The 22,017-nt window shown below is 42.2% G+C and overlaps 1 protein-coding gene and 1 pseudogene across 1 annotated transcript; both read left to right on the forward strand.

The window, feature by feature from the left end:
- Positions 1 to 350: 350 nt before the first annotated feature.
- Positions 351 to 6,382, forward strand: cks1b (CDC28 protein kinase regulatory subunit 1B). Its single transcript, XM_029731220.1, has 4 exons — positions 351 to 611; positions 1,285 to 1,352; positions 1,483 to 1,610; positions 5,618 to 6,382. The coding sequence occupies exons 2-4, from the start codon at positions 1,294 to 1,296 to the stop codon at positions 5,659 to 5,661; spliced, it is 231 nt and encodes a 76-aa protein (XP_029587080.1). The 5' UTR covers positions 351 to 611; positions 1,285 to 1,293; the 3' UTR covers positions 5,662 to 6,382.
- Positions 6,383 to 20,404: 14,022 nt separating this feature from the next.
- Positions 20,405 to 22,017, forward strand: part of LOC115173115 (acyl-coenzyme A thioesterase 1-like) — a 59,713-nt pseudogene continuing 58,100 nt past the window's right edge.

Genomic DNA, 22,017 nt, shown 5'->3' on the forward strand with positions numbered 1-22,017 from the left:
AAGACAATTAAATACTCTAACAAAAAAGCTGTTAGAATTATAAGTGTATGTATGTCCCTTAAGGTCTTTGTGTAATGTAATATTGTACCCCCTAGCTCAATTGTCCATTATATATAATCTATATATACACACTTGTGTTCCCTCATGTACTCTCTATTGATTTGTTGTTAATATAAAATATAAATAAACGGATGTTGATTTGCACTGATTTTGTTTACTGAAATCACCATAGCAACATACGGTCACTCTCTCTATAGCTTTCTTTGTCCCTCTATATGCCAACAGGTATGACGGTTTTTGCGTGTCTCGTCTAAACTCAGCATTTGTCACATGATCATTTATGTGAAAGGATTGACCAATGAGGAGCAGCAGTGAGTTTTTGAATGGTGAAAGGCAGGATCAGTAACATAAGAGAGGGAAACTCGTAGCGAAACGTGAAAAAGGTCCTTCGACCATATTACATCAGAAGCAGTACAAGCTACTGTACGTGGAAATATAAATACATCGGTGACCGACAATATTCTAGAAAAGACAGGCCTGTTGTGAAATTTCTAGACTTTCCGTCACCAAATCACGACTACAATAATTTGGAACGAGCCACGTGAAGAAAGGTGATTTGTGTTTTACTTGTCAAAGCTAACATAGTAGCTAGCTAAGCTCAGTGCTAGATAGCGAAGCCTGCTAGCTAGCTAACTTGAGCTAATTCATTATTGTTAGCTAGCAAGTTAGCCAGCTATTTAACTAGCCTGCTAACTTAGCTAGCTAGTTCCAACGGTTGTTGGATGGCATTGTGTTTTATGAACTATGTTAGCTAGAACACTCAGTGGATGACATGCTGATGAACATGAGTAGCTAGCTATGTATGATATAGCTAGTTATTTGTTTGCTAGGTTGGGTTAGTTAAACAAAAAACGTAGCTAGTAACGTTACTGTAGTAGATAAAGCTTGTCGCCTTACTTAGCCATCTAACGTTAGCTAGTTACATTCATTGGTTTATGATGCGCAATACAGGTGCATTGATCACATCTGACTTGACAAACCTGTAATTGTCATGTTATTGCCTTTGCTTGGGCTTTACTACTTCTTTGAGGCTTATTGGTAGACTTCAAACGATGAGGTGTATTGCCGCTACGTACTCTACCGGTAGTAAATTAAATAAAAACATCATACTCCTTCAGTCAGTCCAAATCACAGGATAGAACATTCAGTCGACAGGATTCCTTGTAATGTTCCTGCTGTAAAATCCCTGAGTCCCTAAACTTTCAGGTGCACTCTTTTTTTCAGGTTGGCATCATGTCTCAGAAGCAGATATATTACTCTGACAAATATGACGATGAGAAATTCGAGTATAGGTAAGTTAAGACTGTACGTTTTTCTAAAACCGTTTTTATCTAGCTAGCTAAAATCGACATGTATGTCTTGCCTGGCAGCGGTCTTCCTTCCTAGCCCTGTGATGTTGACACTGCATGACGCTCTCTGTAGGCACGTGATGCTGCCCAAGGACATTGCCAAGCGTGTGCCCAAGACCCATCTGATGTCAGAGACTGAGTGGAGGAACCTGGGCGTCCAGCAGAGTCAAGGCTGGATACACTACATGATCCATCAACCAGGTACACTGTCAGATGTTAGTACTAATGCTCAGTACCGTAGAAAGAGTGACATGCTATTGAATACAGCAGCATAAAGGCTATTATGGAGGAAAACACTGAACGGTACTGGGGGATTACAGTTGTGCCTATGTCACACCATGGGGGTTCATATCAGTACAGTAGATAGTGTGATGTGGTGAATGCAGCGGCATAACATTGAGTTATACAAACACTGAATTGTAGCCTACTGTACTTGGTGGAACTCTGACTTGGGGATTACTTTTGTACCCATGTCTTGGAGTCATTACTGCTACGCTGGTGATTAGGATGTACATTCAGGGCACATTTGTAAAAGAGACCTAGGACTCAATCTTTGCTGTTAAAATGAAAGGTTAAATAACATGTTTTAAAATGTTAGTTTTCAGATCCACTTTACTTGAAGTTTCATAACATATTTTGTTTTTAGAGTTAGAAAGAAGCCAATGTGTGGGAGGCAGGGCTCTACAGTGTGACCATTTTCCTCGCACATGCGCCTAAATATTCATGTTGCACCTAGAAAAATGAAGGTCTGTGTTAAACCTTGTTAGGAACCATTTGTGCTTCCTTCTTGCCACCCTACATGCCAGATTTGTTGAGTGCTTGGGGTGTTGTTGTCACATGCACACTTTAACCAGTCTTGGCCATAAAAGCCTGTAGCTCTTTCAAAGTTGCCATTAGACTCTTGATAGCCTCTCTGATCAGACTCATACTTGCTCGGTCAACCAGTTTGGGGTGATGGACTGATCTAAGCAGGGTATTGGTGGTGCCATACATTTTTCCACTTCCTAATAATCGTCTTGACTGTGCTCTAAGGCCTTTGAAATCTTTAATCTAATTTTATTGGTCACATACACATGGTTAGCAGATGTTATTGCAAGTGTAGTGAAATGCTTGGGCTTCTAGTTCCGACAGTGCAGCAATACCTAACAATTCCACAACAACTTCGTAATACACACATCTAAGTAAAGGAATACAAATCTATACATTAATGGATGAGCAATGACAGAGCGGCATAGGCAAGATGCAATAGATGGTATAAAATACAGTATATACCTTTTGAGATGAATGATGCAAGATATGTAAACATTAAAGTGCCATTGTTTAAAGTGACTAGTGATCCATTTATTAAAGTGGCCAATGATTTCAAGTCTGTGTAGGCAGCAACCACTGTGTTAGTGATGGCTGTTTAACAATATGATGGTCTTGAGATTGAGAAGCTGTTTTTCAGTCTGTCCCAGCTTTGATGCATCTGTACTGACCTCGCCTTCTGGATGGTAGCAGGGTGAACAGGCAGTGGCTCGGGTGGTTGTTGTCCTTGATGATCATTTTGGCCTTCCTGTGACATCGGGTGCTGTAGGTGTCCTGGAGGGCAGGTAGTTTGCCCCCGGTGTTGTGCAGACCGCACCCCCCTCTGGCAAGCCTTGCTGTTGTGAGCGGTGCAGTTGCCGTACCAGGCGGTGATATAGCCCGAACAGGATATGCTCTCAGTTGTTCATCTGTAGAAAAGTTTGAGTGTTGAAGGCACTGTTGCCACACTGTGTCGGTGGACCATTTCAGTTTGTCCGTGATGTGTACACTGAGGAACTTATCTTTCCACTTTCTCCACTGCTGTCCCGTCGATGTGCATAGGGGAACACTCTGTCTGCTGTTTCTTTTATATCCGTCCTCAATCTGTGCCTTCCCGCAACGTTGTCCCAGAGTTCTTTTGAAAGCTCTTGCTGAGTGTTTGCTTTGCAATTCACTACCCAACAGGAGGAACCTACAGGAATTGCTGAATTTATCCTGAAAGCATGTGAATCACTATAATTTAACACAGGTGGAGGCGAATGAACTTGATGTGTGATTTTGAAGGTGATTACACCTGAGCTAATTTATGATTGCTTTTGCAAGGGGGTTGGACACTTATCCAACCAAGCTATTTCAGTTAAAGATTTAGATTTTCTTTAAAAAATAATAATCCAGATTCTTTTTTACTTGGAAGTTGAGGGGTACAATGGGTAAATCAATGGAAAATGCATTTTAATTCCTGACTATAAGGCAACAAAAGGTGAATATTTCGAAAGGGGGCGTACATTCTATAAGCACTGTAGGTGTGTTGACTGATAAAGGCACTCGATTCATGAGCTGTCTTGACAAATGAAATAGGCAGTGGCATGGTGCATATAGCCATAGAAGCACAGTGACTTGCCTTTAATGGAGTCATTTGTGGCTTTCAGTTCTTTTTTGGCAACCCATCCCATGAGAGTGTATGTCATTCCAGTTGATCTGTTCTGTTATATTTAAGCAACTCTGACTAACCCAGTGGACTGTTTGCTATGAATTCTATCTGATGGTGTTTGCATGTTTAGGTAAAAAGACAAATGTTTGGAACGTTGACAAGTAGAGCGTGCACATGAGATGTACGCAAACCTTTTTTGCTCCTCTCCCAGAAAGGAATATTAGAAAAGATTTGCCATTGCCTGCACTTACCCTCTGCCCAGGCTTTCAAAAGCATTACCTTTCATCATGATTCGTCAAGTTCTATTTGATTTCGCACTATAGACCGTTTTAGCATTTTTTTTTTATTATTATTATTTTTTTTTTCTCAAATTTGGGTGGTTGCCAATAGGGGTGATAGTGTCGTATATCACAATGACTTTATAGGTACATAATCAAGATAGGACAAAGGTTGTACATCGCCAAACCTAGAATACAGTACAGTCATGTTGAGAGCTCAGAGATCCGTGTTTGTAACAGAAGATGCTCAGCCTCCATTGGAATGACTTGTATTATAGGCTACTACTATCTTTGATACTGGTCTCTTGTCATCAGCAGATCATGAGGTCTGACTCATTCTGTTTGTCTCCAAATACATCTGTTCTTGTCTGTCACCTGATCACAAGACATTGAATCTAAGCATTTCAGCCATGATAACCAAATAACCTACGTGTTTTACCAAGTCAGGGCATCTGTTGAACAAATGGTTGGGTGTGTCCCACAAACATATTTGATGAGCTTGCCTTATGTGCATCATTACACAGCCTTGAATGAAGAAACAAAGAATGAATGGCTACATGGCCAAAGCAGACAATGCTAAGACAGGTGTTAGATGGAGAGGTTTGAGTGTGTGGTGCGCCCTAGAGGGGAGGTCTGTATCATCTTGTTACACAATGACCTTGTCATCGGATGGATGGATGGTCACTGAAGTGTATTCAGCACGTGTGCACTGATTTGCAGCCTTCGTTTAACAAAAGCCTCACACATGCCACTGTCCTACATTGCATCTGGTTTAGTTTTCATTCATTTGCTCTTTTTTTGCTCAGACAAGCCTCACACATGTCATGGTCCTAAGATGGGTACTAGAATACTACTGTCGGACACGGGCGTTGGTCACATTGTTCCAAAAGCCGCGGGAACTTGTTCTTCAGAAAGATGTTGAGTATGAGAGGCTAGTGACGCGTTGCCACTTATGAAACCAATAAAATATTTTGTGTTGATGGAGCTCCAAATGGAGGTATTGTTTCTAAACATGGGCTACTAAACCTTTGTCTCACTGTTGGAAAAGCGGCACTGACCAAACAAATGCAAGCGCTAACAGCCAGCGCTCCCATTCAAAATCCAATACTGAAGTTCTCCAGACTTTCAATATTTGAGTCAACGAGATGAGATTTGGAAGGATCAAGGGTGGCCTCACGAGACTACTAGAATACATGAAAGAATGATCAGCGTTTCCAAACTCTGACTCTAAGGATGAGTCCCAATAATATCTCCTTTCGTTCACTACTTCCCACAAATCTGAATGCATTAGAGTGGAGTAGGCATGGGCTAGAGGGAGTTTCCACCATGTTTCTATACCAGCCATTTTCTTTCAAATCAGTGAAGGGCAGTAAACAAGTGCACACTTTGGAAGGAAGGAGAGATATTTGGGACACAGCCTGAAATGTTTTTCATTCAGTTCCTGAACTTCATTCACAAATGTTTCCTGTTTTTTTTATTTTATTTTTCTCCAGAGCCCCACATCTTGCTTTTCCGTCGTCCACTGCCCGCAGCCTGATCTCAGACAGCGTGCGTGAGAGAACACTCACAGAGAAGAAGATAAGAGAGTGGCTGGAGATCGATGAATAAAGACTATTTTCCACATGTGTATCGTATACATTGCAGTGGAGCCAGAGTCAAGAGCTCCAACCCACTGTCCTCACTCACTGTAAAGCCTTTCACATTTCCTATGGACCTGCTTGGAACCTTTTCATCCTTTTCTCTATCTGTATTTCTGTAATCATTCAAACTTTTGTATTTGGACTAACTTGATAATGTTGTCAGGCTGTATGTCTGGGAAGAAAAAGAAAAGCTGAGGTTGTGGCAACACTTTAATTATTCTAAACCTTACTTGCTGTGCGTTGACTAACATGATGCTAATATCTATTTTAAGCTATATAGTAACTTTGTAAAATGTAAGGGGGACATTTTTGAAAGCGCAAATGTGCAGGGATACCTGTTATGGCACTTGATTCATCTTGTTTTGAATACTGCAGATTGTATCAAGTGTATGCACATGTACTCTGGACATTGTAAAAATATATGTTTTTAAAAAATAATAATAATTGTGACCTGCAGTTATAAGTAACGCTGTTGACTGTCTGCATTTTAAAGTTGTCAAAATGGGGCCCAAGATCTTTGTTGCCATGTCTATTATTGTACAAATCAGCTGCTCAGTATTTATGAATTCTTGTACCCCGGAAATACATGTTTTTTTAAATTTTGTAATTCTTCTCACAGATTGTGGTTGTGAATTATTATTATTATTACTATTTTTTTTTATATATATATGCTTAAAGTGGCGCTAATGGTACTGTCCCCACTACAAAAAATACATACTTAAATACATGTAAATTGGTCCTTGAAACATTTACATTGATTTACTGTAAAATTCCATTAGCCCTCCTATTATGATCAGCAGGGGTCTGGGACACAGGGTACCATGACCGGTGAAGTCAGGTCAGGGCTCCACAGCATAAATGGGATCAGCAGCACCACCAGGTGGGCAGGAACAGCCAGGATTGGAATCATCAGACCAGGTTGTACTGAGGCACTGTCCAAGGGCTCAGGTCTGACAGGACAAAAAGAACGAAAGAGGAGTTGGTGGCAGTATGCCAAAGATCACACAGTATACCAGGTAAGTCAGGCTGACCCTAACAATGTGGCACGTACAAGCTATTGCAGTATAAATACTGGGGACTGAGACAAGGGGGTTGGAAAGACACTGGCCCTGTCCAAAGGTACCCATGGAGTATAGGCACTATAACATGTTTGTTCAGTAGACATAGGTATCAGTTTTGAGTAGTTTCATTAAGTGCTAGTTATGTTTTAACAAATGTCAAGGAAATCATATCAAAAGTAATGTGAATATTGATTGTATTGTGAAAAGCAGATACCAGATGGAATATGTATTCAAAGTGATTCAGTGAAGTGAATAAGGGATTTTGTTTTACCCAGACAATTTAAAATGTAGTTTTGACACATGAGCCATTTTGATGATCTGTTCAGAATGGTATGCTTAGAGTTGTGAAAATGTACCACAAACTTGTGAATTGCATCAAAGTGATTGAACCAAAAAAAGTTGAGTGTTTAGAGACCTTCCCTCCCAGCCAACATGTCCAGGTAGGCCTGTCATGCCAAAAAGTGTCCCCCACGGCGTTACAATGGAATTAGATCAACTATTAGCGTCCGTTGCTATATCAAGGGTGTGATGACCTAATGATTAGAATTTTGGAGATCGTTACAGCCCAAATTTTGTTATTTTCATCATCGCTATGCAAACGGCTGAGTTCCGCAACAATTTCGCTGTTTAAGTTTTGTTTAGCTAATAAAATGAAAACATTACTTCAAACTACTTTTGGGTACCTTGTTAACATTAGAACATGAAATTCATGTCTTAAACGTTGCTACGTTTCGGAAATAGCAAAGAAAATGTGTAATCTGCTTGACACATTAAAGTTACTTACCTTACATATCACACAATCGGCTAATTTCCACTCCATTCATACACTGGCTTGTCTGGCTGTCATATTTTTATTTTAACTTGCCCTTCCCTTATCTACGCTGAAATAATATATACTGCTCCAAAAAATAAAGGGAACACTTAAACAACACATCCTAGATCTGAATGAAAGAAATAATCTTATTAAATACTTTTTTCTTTACATAGTTGAATGTGCTGACAACAAAATCAGACAAAAATAATCAATGGAAATCCAATTTATCAACCCATGGAGGTCTGGATTTGGAGTTACACTCAAAATTAAAGTGGAAAACCACACTACAGGCTGATCCAACTTTGATGTAATGTCCTTAAAAAGAGTCAAAATGAGGCTCAGTAGTGTGTGTGGCCTCCACGTGCCTGTATGACCTCCCTACAACGCCTGGGCATGCTCCTGATGAGGTGGCGGATGGTCTCCTGAGGGATCTCCTCCCAGACCTGGACTAAAGCATCCGCCAACTCCTGGACAGTCTGTGGTGCAACGTGGCGTTGGTGGATGGAGCGAGACATGTCCCAGATGTGCTCAATTGGATTCAGGTCTGGGGAACGGGCGGGTCAGTCCATAGCATCAATGCCTTCCTCTTGCAGGAACTGCTGACACACTCCAGCCACATGAGGTCTAGCATTGTCTTGCATTAGGAGGAACCCAGGGCCAACCGCACCAGCATATGGTCTCACAAGGGGTCTGAGGATCTCATTTCGGTACCTAATGGCAGTCAGGCTACCTCTGGCGAGCACATGGATGGCTGTGCGGCCCCCCAAAGAAATGCCACCCCACACCATGACTGAACTACCACCAAACCGGTCATGCTGGAGGATGTTGCAGGCAGCAGAACGTTCTCCACGGAGTCTCCAGACTCTGTCACGTGCTCAGTGTGAACCTGCTTTCATCTGTGAAGAGCACAGGGCGACAGTGGCGAATTTGCCAATCTTGGTGTTCTCTGGAAAATGCCAAACGTCCTGCACGGTGTTGGGCTGTAAGCACAACCCCCAGCTGTGGACGTCGGGCCCTCATACCACCCTCATGGAGTCTGTTTCTGACCGTTTGAGCAGACACATGCACATTTGTGGCCTGCTGGAGGTCATTTTGCAGGGCTCTGGCAGTGCTTCTCCTGCTCCTCCTTGCACAAAGGCGGAGGTAGCGGTCCTGCTGCTGGGTTGTTGTCCTCCTACAGCCTTCTCCACGTCTCCTGATGTACTGGCCTGTCTCCTGGTAGCGCCTCCATGCTCTGGACACTACGCTGACAGACACAGCAAACCTTCTTGCCACAGCTCGCATTGATGTGCCATCCTGGATGAGCTGCACTACCTGAGCCACTTGTGTGGGTTGTAGACTCCGTCTCATGCTACCACTAGAGTGAAAGCACCGCCAGCATTCAAAAGTGACCAAAACATCAGCCAGGAGGCATAGGAACTGAGAAGTGGTCTGTGGTCACCACCTGCCGAACCACTCCTTTATTGGGGGTGTCTTGCTAATTGCCTATAATTTTCACCTGTTGTCTATTCCATTTGCACAACAGCATGTGCAATTTATTGTCAATCAGTGTTGCTTCCTAAGTGGATAGTTGGATTTCACAGAAGTGTTATTGACTTGGAGTTACATTGTGTTGTTTAAGTGTTCCCTTTATTTTTTTGAGCAGTGTTTTTTCAGTAGTCCTAGTTTCCATACACTAAGTTGACTGTGCCTTTTAAACAGCTTGAAAAATTCCAGAAAATGATGTCATGGCTTTAGACGTTTCTGATAGGCTAATTGACATCATTTGAGTCAATTGGAGGTGTACCTGTGGATGTATTTCAAGGCCTACCTTCAAACTCAGTGCCTCTTTGCTTGACATCATGGGAAAATCACAAGAAATCAGCCAAGACCAAGAAGTCTGGTTCATCCTTGGGAGCAATTTCCAAACGCCTGAAGGTACCACGTTCATCTGTGCAAACAATAATACGCAAGTATAAACACCATGGGACCACTGCTCCAAAACCACCATAAAAAACAGACTATAGTTTGCAACTGCACATGGGGACAAAGATCGTACTTTTTGGAGAAATGTCCTCTGGTCTGATGAAACAAAAATAGAACTGTTTGGCCATAATGACCATCATTATGTTTGGAGGAAAAAGGGGAACGCTTGCAAGCCGAAGAACACCATCCCAATCGGGGGTGGCAGCATCATGTTGTGTGGGTGCTTTGCTGCAGGAGGGACTGGTGCACTTCATAAAATAAATGGCATCATGAGGAGGGAAAATGATGTGCATATATTGAAGCAACATCTCAAGACATCAGTCAGGAAGTTAAAGCTTGGTCGCAAATGGGTCTTCCAAATGGACAATGACCCCAAGCATCCTTCCGAAGTTGTAGCAAAATGGCTTAAAGACAACAAAGTCAAGGTATTGACTTTGTTGCCATCACAAAGCCCTGACCTCATCACAAAGCCCTGACCATCACAAAGCCCTGACCTCAATCCCTTAGAACATTTGTGGGCAGAACTGAAAAAGCGTGTGCGAGCAAGGAGGCATACAAACAAAGTTACACCAGCTCAGTCAGGAGGAATAGGCCAAAATTCACCCAAGTTATTGTGGGAAGCTTGTGGAAGGCTACTTGAAACGTTTGACCCAACTTTAACAATTTAATGGCAATGCTACCAAATACTAATTGAGTGTATGTAAACTTCTGACCCATTGGGAATGTGATGAAAGAAATAAAAACTGAAATAAATCATTTTCTCTACTATTATTCTGGCATTTCACATTCTTAAAGTAAAGTGGTGATCCTAACTGACCTATGACAGGGAATTTTTACTAGGATTAAATGTCAGGAATTGTGAAAAACTGAGTTTAAATGTATTTGGCTTAGGTGTATGTAAACTTCCGACTTCAACTGTATATACTAGGCATTGTCAGAGGAAGGCAAAAAAAATTGTCAAAATCTCCAGTCATCCAAGTCATAGACTGTTCTCTCTGCTTCAGCATGGCAGGAGGTAAAGCTAGCACCTAAAGGCTCCTTAACAGCTTCTACCCCCAAGCCATAAGACTGCTGAACAATTAATCAAATGGCCATACGGACTATTTACAACCAGACTATTTACATTTTTACACTACTGCTACTCACTGTTTATTATCTATGCATAGTCACTTTACCCCTACCTACATGTACAAATTACCTCGACTAACCTGTACCCCTGCACATTGACTCGATACCGGTACCCCCTGTATATAGCCTCGTTATTGTTATTTTATTGTAACTTTTTATTTTATTTTTTACTTCAGTAAATACTCTATTTCTTGAACTGCATTGTTGGTTAAGGGCTTGCAAGTAAGCATTTCATGGTAAGGTTTCATGGTAAGGTACACCTTTTAGATGCATGTGACAAATAACATTTGATTTTATTTGAACTACCATTTCTTGCTTTCTCAAATGTCAACCAAAGCTTAACATACTTTGTCTATTGGGCTTCACATAAGTGTAGGGCGTCAGGGCTTTCAGTGGTCGACCGTCCAACTGCTCCAACTGTAGAAGATTGTTGGCTTCCACCGAGGTAACCCTAGGAAGACAAAGGGAAAAATATGTTAGGGAAACTAAAACTAGCTTCAGGTTATTTTGTGTGCAAATGCAAAGAGTTATTATCTGAGATGTTTTGTATTCACGTTAACAGAAGTTGACCCCAACTAGGAGCGAAAGAGCAGAGAGGTTTCCCTGGTCTCGCCTTTCTTTCGTCCTTCTTCCAAACCAAGTAATTCGGAAGGATGTCGTAGCACTTGGTCCCCTTCTTGATTCTGCTCCGGTAGCTCTCCTTCTGTTTCTCCTGCGCCTTGTCGATGTTCAGTTTCACCTTGATTGATAACAGGAATAAATGCAATCATATTTCATATTACAAATACATTTCTTACATATCTCTTGGAGGTCCAGAAAATAAATTAACAGCAGACAATCATTTTTATCTGGTCAAAAACCTCAGTCCGTGCCTGAAGGTGGTCCTCGAAGGCGTTCTGATCTGGTTCGACAACTTCCACCACATCAGGTGGGATTTCAGTGATCTGAAATTATTTATACAACAAAAGCAATAGTCAAACAAGAACACTAAGTCAATCACAAATTTGAAAGAATACAATATATGCAATAATTGTATATACAATTGCATTGTTTATCTCAGTCAACATCTGCGGCTCCCGTCCGTACAATCTTGGTTTCATCAGACCAGAGAATCTTGTTTCTCATAGTCTGAGAGTCCTTTAGGTGCCTTTTAGCAAACTTCAAGCGGGCTGTCGTGCTTTTTACTGAGGAGTGGCTTCCGTCTGGCCACTCTACCATAAAGGCCTGATTAGTAGAGTTCTGCAGAGATGGTTGTCCTTCTGGAAGGTTCTCCCTTCTTCACCAAGGTACTCTGGAGCTCTGTCAGTGTGACCATCAGGTTCTTGGTCACCTCCCTGACCAAGGCCCTTCTCACGGGATTGCTCAGTTTGGCCGAGCAGCCAGCTCTAGGAAGAGTCTTGGTGATTCCAAACTTCTTCCATTTAAGAATGATGGAGGAAACTGTGTTCTTAGAGACCTTCAATGCTTCAGACATTTTTTAATACCCTTCCCCAGATCTGTGCCTCGGCACATTCCTGTCTCGGAGCTCTACAGACAATTCCTTCGACCTCATGGCTTGGTTTTTGCTCTGACATGCACTGTCAACTGTGGGACTTTATATAGACAGGTGTGTGCCTTTCCAAATCATGTCCAATCTATTGAATTTACCACAGTTGGACTCCAATCAAGTTGTAGAAACATCTAAAGGATGATCAATGGAAACAGGATGCACCTGAGCTCAATTTCGAGTCTCATAACAAAGGTTATGCATACTTATGTAAATAAGGTATTTCTGTTTTTTATTTTGAATACATGTGCCAAAAATCCTAAAGACCTGTTTCCACTTTGTCATTATGGGTTATTGTGTGTAGATTGATGAGGAAATGTTTTTTTTATCCATGGAAAAAATGTGGAAAAAGTCAAGGGGTCTGAATACTTTCCGAATGCAATGCATATATTATTATTTAAAAAAGTATTCAAAGATGTAGCCTACAATGCAATACACGTGATCATTTTAAGCAGAACAAAAACTACTTAGCCTACATTTGAACACCACCGCAGAAGCTTCGAATTTCGATATCTACCCAATTAAGTAACCTAGTTTTGTTTGGCTACTTGAGGAGAACTAAGGCCTATCACTTCCAGCCAACCTCTTCTAATGCATTGTGGAAAAGCTTGCAACAAATTTTTATTTATTTATTTAACCTTCGTTTAACCAGGTAGGCCAGTTGAGAACAAGTTCTCATTTACAACTGCGACCTGGCCAAGATAAAGCAAAGCAAACAACAGAGTTACACATGGAATAAACAAACGTATAGTCAATAACACAATAGAAAAGTCTATATACAGTGTGTGCAAATTACGTAAGATTAGGGAGGTAAGGGAATTAAATAGGCCATAGTGGCAAAATAATTACAATTTAGCAATTGAACACTGGAGTGATAAATGTGCAGAAGATGAATGTGCAAGTAGAGATACTGGGGTGCAAAGGTGCAAAACAAATAATAACAATATGGGGATGAGGTAGTTGGGTGGGCTATTTACAGATGGGCTGTGTACAGGTGCAATGATCTGTAAGCTGCTCTGACAGCTGATGATTAAATTTAGTGAGGGAGATATGAGTCTCCAGCTTCAGTGATTTTTGCAATTCGTTCCAGTCATTGGCATCAGAGAACTGGAAGGAAAGGCGGCCAAAAGAGGAATTGGCTTTGGGGGTGACCAGTGAGATATACCTGCTGGAGCGCATGCTACGGGTGGGTGCTGCTATGGTGACCAGTGAGCTGAGATAAGGCGGGGCTTTACCTAGCAAAGACTTATAGATGACCTGGAGCCATTGGGTTTGGCGATGAATATGAAGCGAGGGCCAGCCAACGAGAGCATACAGGTTGCAGTGGTGGGTAGTATATGGGGCTTTGGTGACAAAACAGAGGGCACTGGGATAGACTGCATCCAATTTGCTGAGTAGAGTGTTGGAGGATATTTTGTAAATTACATCTCCGAAGTCAAGGATCGGTAGGATAGTCAGTTTTACGAGGGTATGTTTGGCAGCATGAGTGAAGGATGCTTTGTTGCGAAATAGGAAGGGGATTCTAGATTTAATTTTGGATTGGAGATGCTTAATGTGAGTCTGGAAGGAGAGTTTACAGTCTAACCAGACACCTAGGTATTTGTAGTTGTCCACATATTATAAGTCAGAACCGTCCAGAGTGGTGATGCTGGACGGGCGGACAGGTGCGGGCAGCAATTGGTTGAAGAGCATGCATTTAGTTTTACTTGCATTTAAGAGCAGTTGGAGGCCACGGAAGGAGAGTTGTATGGCATTGAAGCTCATCTGGAGGTTAGTTAAAACCTGTTGGGGCTAGGGGGCAGTATTTTCACGGCCGGATAAAAAAACATACCCGATTTAAACTGGTTACTACTCTTGCCCAGAAACGAGAATATGCATATAATTAGTAGATTTGGATAGAAAACACTCTAAAGTTTCTAAAACTGTTTGAATGGTGTCTGTGAGTATAACAGAACTCATATGGCAGGCCAAAACCTTAGAAGATTCCATACAGGAAGCGCCCTGTCTGACAATTTGTTGTCCTTCTGTTGCATCTCTATTGAAAATACAGCATCTGTGCTGTAACGTGACATTTTCTAAGGATTCCATTGGCTCTTTAAAGCCGCCAGAAAGTGGAATGGGGTGTCTGCTGTCTCTGGGCAAAGTACAACAGCTCTGTTTGTAAGTGGTCAGCCTGGGGACAGTGAGACTGAGATGCGCGTTCGCGAGACTACTCCATTTTTTTCTTTCAGTCTTTGAATGAATACAATGTTGCCCGGTTGGAATATTATCGCTATTTTACGAGAAAAATAGCATAAAAATTGATTTAAACAGCGTTTGACATGCTTCTAAGTACGGTAATGGAATATTTTGACATTTTTTGTAACAAAATGCGCTCGCGCGTCACCCTTCGGATAGTGACCTGAACGCACGAACAAAACGGAGCTATTTGAATATAACTATGGATTATTTGGAACCAAAACAACATTTGTTGTTGAAGTAGAAGTCCTGGGAGTGCATTCTGACGAAGACAGCAAAGGTAATCCAATTTTTCTAATAGTAATTCTGAGTTTAGTGAGCCCCAAACTTGGTGGGTGTCAAAATAGCTAGCTGTGATGGCCGAGTTATGTACTCAGAATATTGCAAAATGTGCTTTCGCCGAAAATCGATTTTAAAATCTGACACCGCGATTGCATAAAGGAGTTCTGTATCTATAATTCTTAAAATAATTGTTATGTATTTTGTCAACGTTTATCATGAGTAATTTAGTAAATTCACCGGAAGTTTTCGGTGGGTATGCTAGTTCTGAACATCACATGCTAATGTAAAAAGCTGTTTTTTGATATAAATATGAACTTGATTGAACAAAACATGCATGTATTGTATAACATAATGTCCTAGGAGTGTCATCTGATGAAGATCATCAAAGGTTAGTGCTGCATTTAGCTGTGGTTTTGGTTTTTGTGACATAGATGCTTGCTTTGAAAATGGCTGTGTGATTATTTTTGGCAGGGTACTCTCCTGACAATCTGTTTTGCTTTCGCTGTAAAGCCTTTTTGAAATCGGACAATGTGGTTAGATTAATCAGAGTGTTGTCTTTAAAATTGTGTAAAATAGTCATATGTTTGAGAAATTGAAGTTATAGCATTTCTGAGGTATTTGTATTTCGTGCCACGCGATTCCACTGGCTGTTGACTAGGGTGGGACGCAAGCGTCCAGGGAAGTTAACGAGAGTCTTATCTTTAAAATGGTGTAAAATAGTTGATTGTTTGAGAAAATTGAATTGTGGTAAGAGCGACATCATTGATATACACAGAGAAAAGAGTCAGCCCGAGAATTGAACCCTGTGGCACTCCCATAGAGACTGCCAGAGGTCCGGACAACAGGCCCTCTGATTTGACACACTGAATTTTGTCTGAGAAGTAGTTGGTGAACCTGGCGAGGCAGTCATTTGCGAAGCCAAGGCTGTTGAGTATGCCGATAAGAATGCGGTGATTGACAGAGTCGAAAGCCTTGTCCAGGTCGATGAAGACGGCTGCACAGTATTGTCTTTTATCGATGGAGGTTATGATATTGTTTAGGACCTTGAGTGTGGCTGAGGTGCACTCATGACCAGCTCGGAAACCAGATTGCATAGCGGAGAAGGTACGGTGGGATTCGAAATGGTCAGTGATCTGTTTGTTAACTTGACTTTTGAAGACCTTAGAAAGGCAGGGTAGGATAGATATAGGTCTGTAACAGTTTGGGTCTAGAGTGTCTCCCCCTTTGAAGAGGGGGATGACTGTGGAGCTTTTCAATCTTTGGGGATCTTAGACGATACGAAAGAGAGGTTGAACAGGCTAGTATTAGGGGTTGCAACAATTGCGGCAGATCATTTTAGAAAGAGAGGTTCCAGATTGTCTAGCCAAGCTGATTTGTAGGGTTCCAGGTTTTGCAGCTCTTTCAGAACATCAGCTATCTGGATTCGGGTGAAGGAGAAAAGGGGGAGGCTTGGGCAAGTTGCTGTGGGGGGTGCAGAGTTGTTGACCGGGGTAGGGGTGGCCAGGTGGAAAGCATGGCCAGCCATAGAAAAATGCTTGTTGAAATTCTCAATTATCGTGGATTTATCGGTGGTGACGGTGTTTCCTAGCCTCAGTGCAGTAGGCAGCTGGGAGGAGGTGCTCTTATTCTCCATGGACTTTACAGTGTCCCAGAACTTTTTGGAGTTTGTGCTACAGGAAGCAAATTTCTGTTTGAAAAAGCTAGCCTTTGCTTTCCTAACTGCCTGTGTATATTGGTTCCTAACGTCCCTGAAAAGTTGCATATCGCGGGGGCTATTCGATGCTAATGCAGTACGCCACAGGATGTTTTTGCTGGTCAAGGGCAGTCAGGTCTGGAGTGAACCAAGTGCTATATCTGTTCCTGGTTCAATTTTTTTTGAATGGGGCGTGCTTATTTAAGATGGTGAGGAAAGCACTTTTAAAGAATAACCAGCCATCGTCTACTGACAAAATGAGGTCGATATTTTTCCAGGATACCCGGGCCAGGTCGATTAGAAAGGCCTGCGCGCTGAAGTGTTTTAGGGAGCGTTTGACAGTGGTCGTTTGACCGCAGACCCATTACGGACGCTGGCAATGAGGCAGTGATCGCTGAGATCCTGTTTGAAGACAGCAGAGGAGTATTTAGAGGGCAGGTTGGTCAGGATGATATCTATGAGGGTACCCGTGTTTATGGATTTGAGGTTGTACCTGGTAGGTTCCATGATAATTTGGGTGAGATTGAGGGCATCTAGCTCAGATTGTAGGGCGGCCGGGATGTTAAGCATATCCCAGTTTAGGTTACCTAACAGTACAAGCTCTGAAGATAAATGGGGGGTAATTAATTCACATGTGGTGTCCAGGGCACAGCTGGGGGCTGAGGAGGGTCTGTAACAAGTGGCAACAGTGAGAGACTTATTTCTGGAAAGGTGGATTTTTAAAAGTCGAAGCTCGAACTGTTTGGGCACAGACCTGGATAGCATGACAGAACTCTGCAGGCTGAAGAGACGTTTTTAGCTATCAGTTTATTCCAAGTATGATTTATGACAACAAAAATCTATAGGACAATTAGTGTAAATGTAATACAGTCATCAAAGCAGGACCCACTCATTTCATTCATACTGACAAACAGTAGCGATGCGTGTGTAAAATCACCAGGGTTGCCAAGCCAGGGGAAAAAATGACATATTACAACCTGTGATAATTGCTTTGTTTGCTATATAACCTGTTAAGTCATATGCTTTGACATCGTGATGTATAGGCCTAAGGCCGAGACAATAAGAAGACACAATGGCAAAATAAATTCCATCACACCTTTGTCATGACTGTCCTGTGAGGATCCAAATATGTCAGATCAGGTTTGCAATGAATGACTTCAACCAGACCCCCCCTCTCACCCGCAGAGGGGGGAGGAGATAACTGGTGGGGGTTAACAAGTCACCTGTTGTAAATCAAATGGAGAAGATTCAGGTCTCCCTCTCCAAATTCACCCAAGGAATATGCCTTTGTTTCAAGATACTATTCCTGCCGAAACTAACACGTTCAAAAGCAAATACTGGAACAATATTTCTAACATAGAACGTGGGGAATGGTCAGAGGCGATCTGAAAAACACTAATGTTGTTATTTTGTGATATCATAAAACATTTTATAAAGGAAATACTGTAACTTGGAAAGTATACCCACTACATGTACGAAGTTTCCATCCTATGCATTTCCATTCTTATGGCGCAGGAGGAGATGGCTGCAATTTTACGGTCTCCTAACCAATTGTGCTATTGTGTTTGTTTTTTCCCGTTATTTGTAAAGTATTTTGTACATAATGTTTCTGCCACCGTCTCTTATGACCAAAAAGAGCTTCTAGATATCAGGACAGTGATTACTCCCCTCGTACTGGACTAAGATTTTTTGTTAACGAGTCGGCCGTGAAGGATTTACTTCAGACACCCAACAAGGCCCACGTCCCTGTGATTCGCATGAGAAACAGACAGAGATATCGGGGACGTAGGTCAGGGTGCCTCTTAAGGGTCTGACGGTGAGTGAGTAATCTGCCTATACCATCAATCCTATTAGCCAATGTACAATCATTGGATAACAAAATAGACAAACTGCAAACATGAATATCCTACCAACGGGACATTAAAAACTGTAATATCTTATGTTTCACCGAGTCGTGCCTGAACGACGACATGAATAACATACAGCTGGCGGGGTTTACACTGCTCCGGCAAGATAGAACAGCTGCCTTCGGTAAGACAAGGGGTGGGGGTCTGTGTATATTTGCAAACAACAGCTGGTGCACGATAGTAAGGAAGTCTCGAGGTTTTGCTCACCTGAGGTAGAGTATCTCATGATAAGCTGTAGACCACATATTTACCAAGAGAGTTTTCATCTATGTTTTTGTAGCTGTCTATTTACCACCAAAAACCGATGCTGGCACTAAGACCGCAGTCAATGAGCTGTACACGGCCATAAGCAAACAGGAAAACGCTCATCCAGAGTTGGTGCTCCTAGTGGCCGGGGACTTTAATGCAGGGAAATTTAAATAAGTTTAACCTCATTTCTACCAGCATGTTAAATGTGCAACCAGAGGGAAAAAAAACTCTAGCCCAACTTTACTCCACACACAGAGACGAGTACAAAGCTCTCCCTCACCCTCCATTTGGCAAATCTGACCATAATTATATCCTCCAGATTCCTGCTTACAAGCAAAAACTAAAGCAGGAAGCACCAGTGACTTGGTCAATAAAGATGATGCAGATGCTAAGCTACAGGGCTGTTTTGCTATCACAGACTGGAATATGTTTCTGGGATTTTTCCGATGGCATTGAGGAGTACACCCCATCAGTCACTGGCTTCATCAATTAGTGCATCGATGACGTCGTGCCCACAGTGGCTGTATGCACACACCCCAACCAGAACCCATGGATTACAGGCAACATCCGCACTGAGCTAAAGGATAGAGCTGCCGCTTTCAAGGAGCGGGACCTTAACCCGGACGCTTAGAAGAAATCCCGCTACGCCCTCCGATAAAGTATCAAGCAGGCAAAGTGTCAATACAGGACTGAGATTGAATCGTACTACACCGGCTCCGACACTCGTCGGATGTGGCATGGCTTACAAACTATTACGGACTACAAAGCGAAGCACAGCCATGAGCTGCCCAGTGACACGAGCCTACCAGACAAACTAAATTACTTCTATACTCGCTTCGAGGCAAGCAACACTGAAGCATTTATTAGAGCATCAGCTGTTCTGGACGACTGTGTGATCACACTCTCCATAGCCGATGTGAGTAAGACCTTTAAACAGGCCAACATTCACAAGGCTGCAGGGTCAGACAGATTACCAGGACGTGTCCTCGAGCATGCGCTAATCAACTGGCAAGTGTCTTCACTGACATTTTCAACCTGTCCCTGACTGAGTCTGTAATAACATGTTTCAAGCAGACCACCATAGTCCCTGTGCCCAAGAACACTAAGGTAACCTGCCTAAATGACTACCGACACGTAGAACTCACGTCTGTAGCCATGAAGTGCTTTGAAAGGCTTGTCATGGCTCACATCAACACCATTATCCCAGAAACCCTAGACCCACTCCAATTTGCATACCGCCCCAACAGATCCACAGATGATGCAATCTCTATTGCACTCCACACTGCCCTTTCCCACCTGGACAAAAGGAACACCTTTGTGAGAATGCTATTCATTGACTTGTAACTTTAATGGGTTACAGAGTTAAAGTTTACAGTTAATTCATTGAGCTGTATCTAAATATATTTTCTTTAGAGTTATTTACATATGTAAATGTATTAGAATTTGTGTGTTGGCGATTGAGAGAACTACATACCTATTTCTGTTGTGTTGGTTAGTATTGGATTACGCTATTGACTGCATGTTCCAGAATGCTTTGCGACAGGAGGTAGAAAGAGAGAACGCGCCAGTTAAGTGACAAGTGATTATCCTGACTTTCGCTAGCAACTTTCTTTTATTGTTTTGTAGAATCTAAAGTTGTTAAATGTAACGCGAACAAGTAGTATTACTGAAGGAAGCTTTCATTTCAAACCCGACTTCGCGAGTCATTAATTTGAAGATAAATATAGAATAACTTGGTGCCGAAACTCGTTACAAGTATGAGCTGCGACGAAGATCGTAGGGACGAAGCGGCTGACATGGCTGAGGAGGAACGTTGGCATGAAGCAGAAGAAATGAGACCAAAGCGGGGTACTATTCGAGGTGCCACAACACAGATTCTGAATCAGATTGACGTGGAAATAACCCAGTCAAATTCGGATACCGATCACTTGAGTACATTGTTGGAATTGCTGTCAGCTAAGGAGGACAGATTGTTTGAACTTGATCATGGAATTGAACAGTCACCGCCATTGGACGGATTGGAGGCAGAGATTGCATGCACGGAGGATTACAAAGAGCTCGTTATCATGCTGAAGAGCCGTGCACAACGAGTGATAAAGAAAAAACAGGACCTCAATCCACTACCAGCATGGGTGAGTGATGCTAACTCAAACAGATCACAGAGACAATCAGTAAGGCTACCAAAGTTGATTATTGAGAAATTCTATGGAGATGTCAGTATGTGGCAGGAGTTTTGGAGCCAGTATGAGACCGCTATTCACAGCAATGATTCACTGTGTAATAAAGAGAAGTTCACCTATCTGAAAACGTATCTTACTGGACCAGCTGCAAACGCAGTAGCAGGACTGATGTTAACAGACAGTAACTATGATGATGCAATCGCTCTGCTCAAGAGCAGATTTGGAAGGAAAGATCTTGTGATTAGTGCTCACATGTCAAAGCTGCTGAATCTCACTCCTGTGAAGAAATCCTCTGATCTAAATGCATTGAGGCCGCTATATGATGAATTTGAAATTCAGATTAGGAGCTTGGAATCACTGGGTGTAGTGTCAGAAACCTATGGAAGTCTACTATGCCCAATCTTACTGCAGATGATTCCAGAGGACATAGCTCTTGACTATAGTCATCAGAGGGGAGTAGATGATGAATGGAAAGTGTCTGAGATCGTCAGTTTCCTACAGAAGGAGGTTCAGAGCAGGGAGAGAGCCCTACAAATGACAAGATCATACAACCAACAGAAAAGAGAGCAAACCATGGAACAAGTCACGCTCCTCCAATGAAATGAAAACAAAAAGACCCAACATGCCATCTGCTGCAGCACTGCACACAGCCAGCCAGAAGGAACAAAACTGTCTATTCTGTGACAGTGCAGACCACAAATCAGAAAACTGCCCTGACCACAATATTGCTACATGCAAAGAGAAACTAAAGAAAATGGGAAGATGCTTTGTATGTTTAGGACAGAAACACATAGCAAAATTCTGTAAAGTGAAAGTTGTGTCATGTGCAACATTTGGAAGCAGACATCACATTGCTGTGTGTACCGGTAAGGGGAGTGAGGTGCAACCCCCTACTGGTTCTGCAGATGCTGTTGTTTCCTCAGTTAGTCCACATTCAGTGAAGATGAAACCAGATGGACAGAACACTGTGTTGCTACAAACAGCAAAGGCATGGGTAGAAGGCCCACCGGTCAGGAAGATAGCTTGTTGCTTACTAGATGGAGGCAGTCAGAGAAGCTTCGTACATGAAAACCTTGTGAAGGGCTTGAAGCTACCAGTAATCAGACAAGAGGCACTCACTCTTCACACATTTGGCTCCTCTGCTCCAGCAATGTCCCAACGCAACACAGTGAAAGTCATCTTGGAGAATG

The sequence above is a fragment of the Salmo trutta genome, chromosome 34 (assembly GCF_901001165.1).
Source record: "Salmo trutta chromosome 34, fSalTru1.1, whole genome shotgun sequence".
In the NCBI taxonomy this organism is placed as follows: Eukaryota; Metazoa; Chordata; class Actinopteri; order Salmoniformes; family Salmonidae; genus Salmo; species Salmo trutta.

Excerpts from the sequence above, each read along its gene's own strand:
- cks1b (XM_029731220.1), top strand. The coding sequence starts at position 1,294 with ATGTCTCAGAAGCAGATATATTACTCTGACAAATATGACGATGAGAAA. Across the intron at positions 1,353-1,482 it reads GATGAGAAATTCGAGTATAG|GCACGTGATGCTGCCCAAGG; the intron begins GTAAGTTAAGAC and ends CGCTCTCTGTAG. Across the intron at positions 1,611-5,617 it reads CTACATGATCCATCAACCAG|AGCCCCACATCTTGCTTTTC; the intron begins GTACACTGTCAG and ends ATTTTTCTCCAG.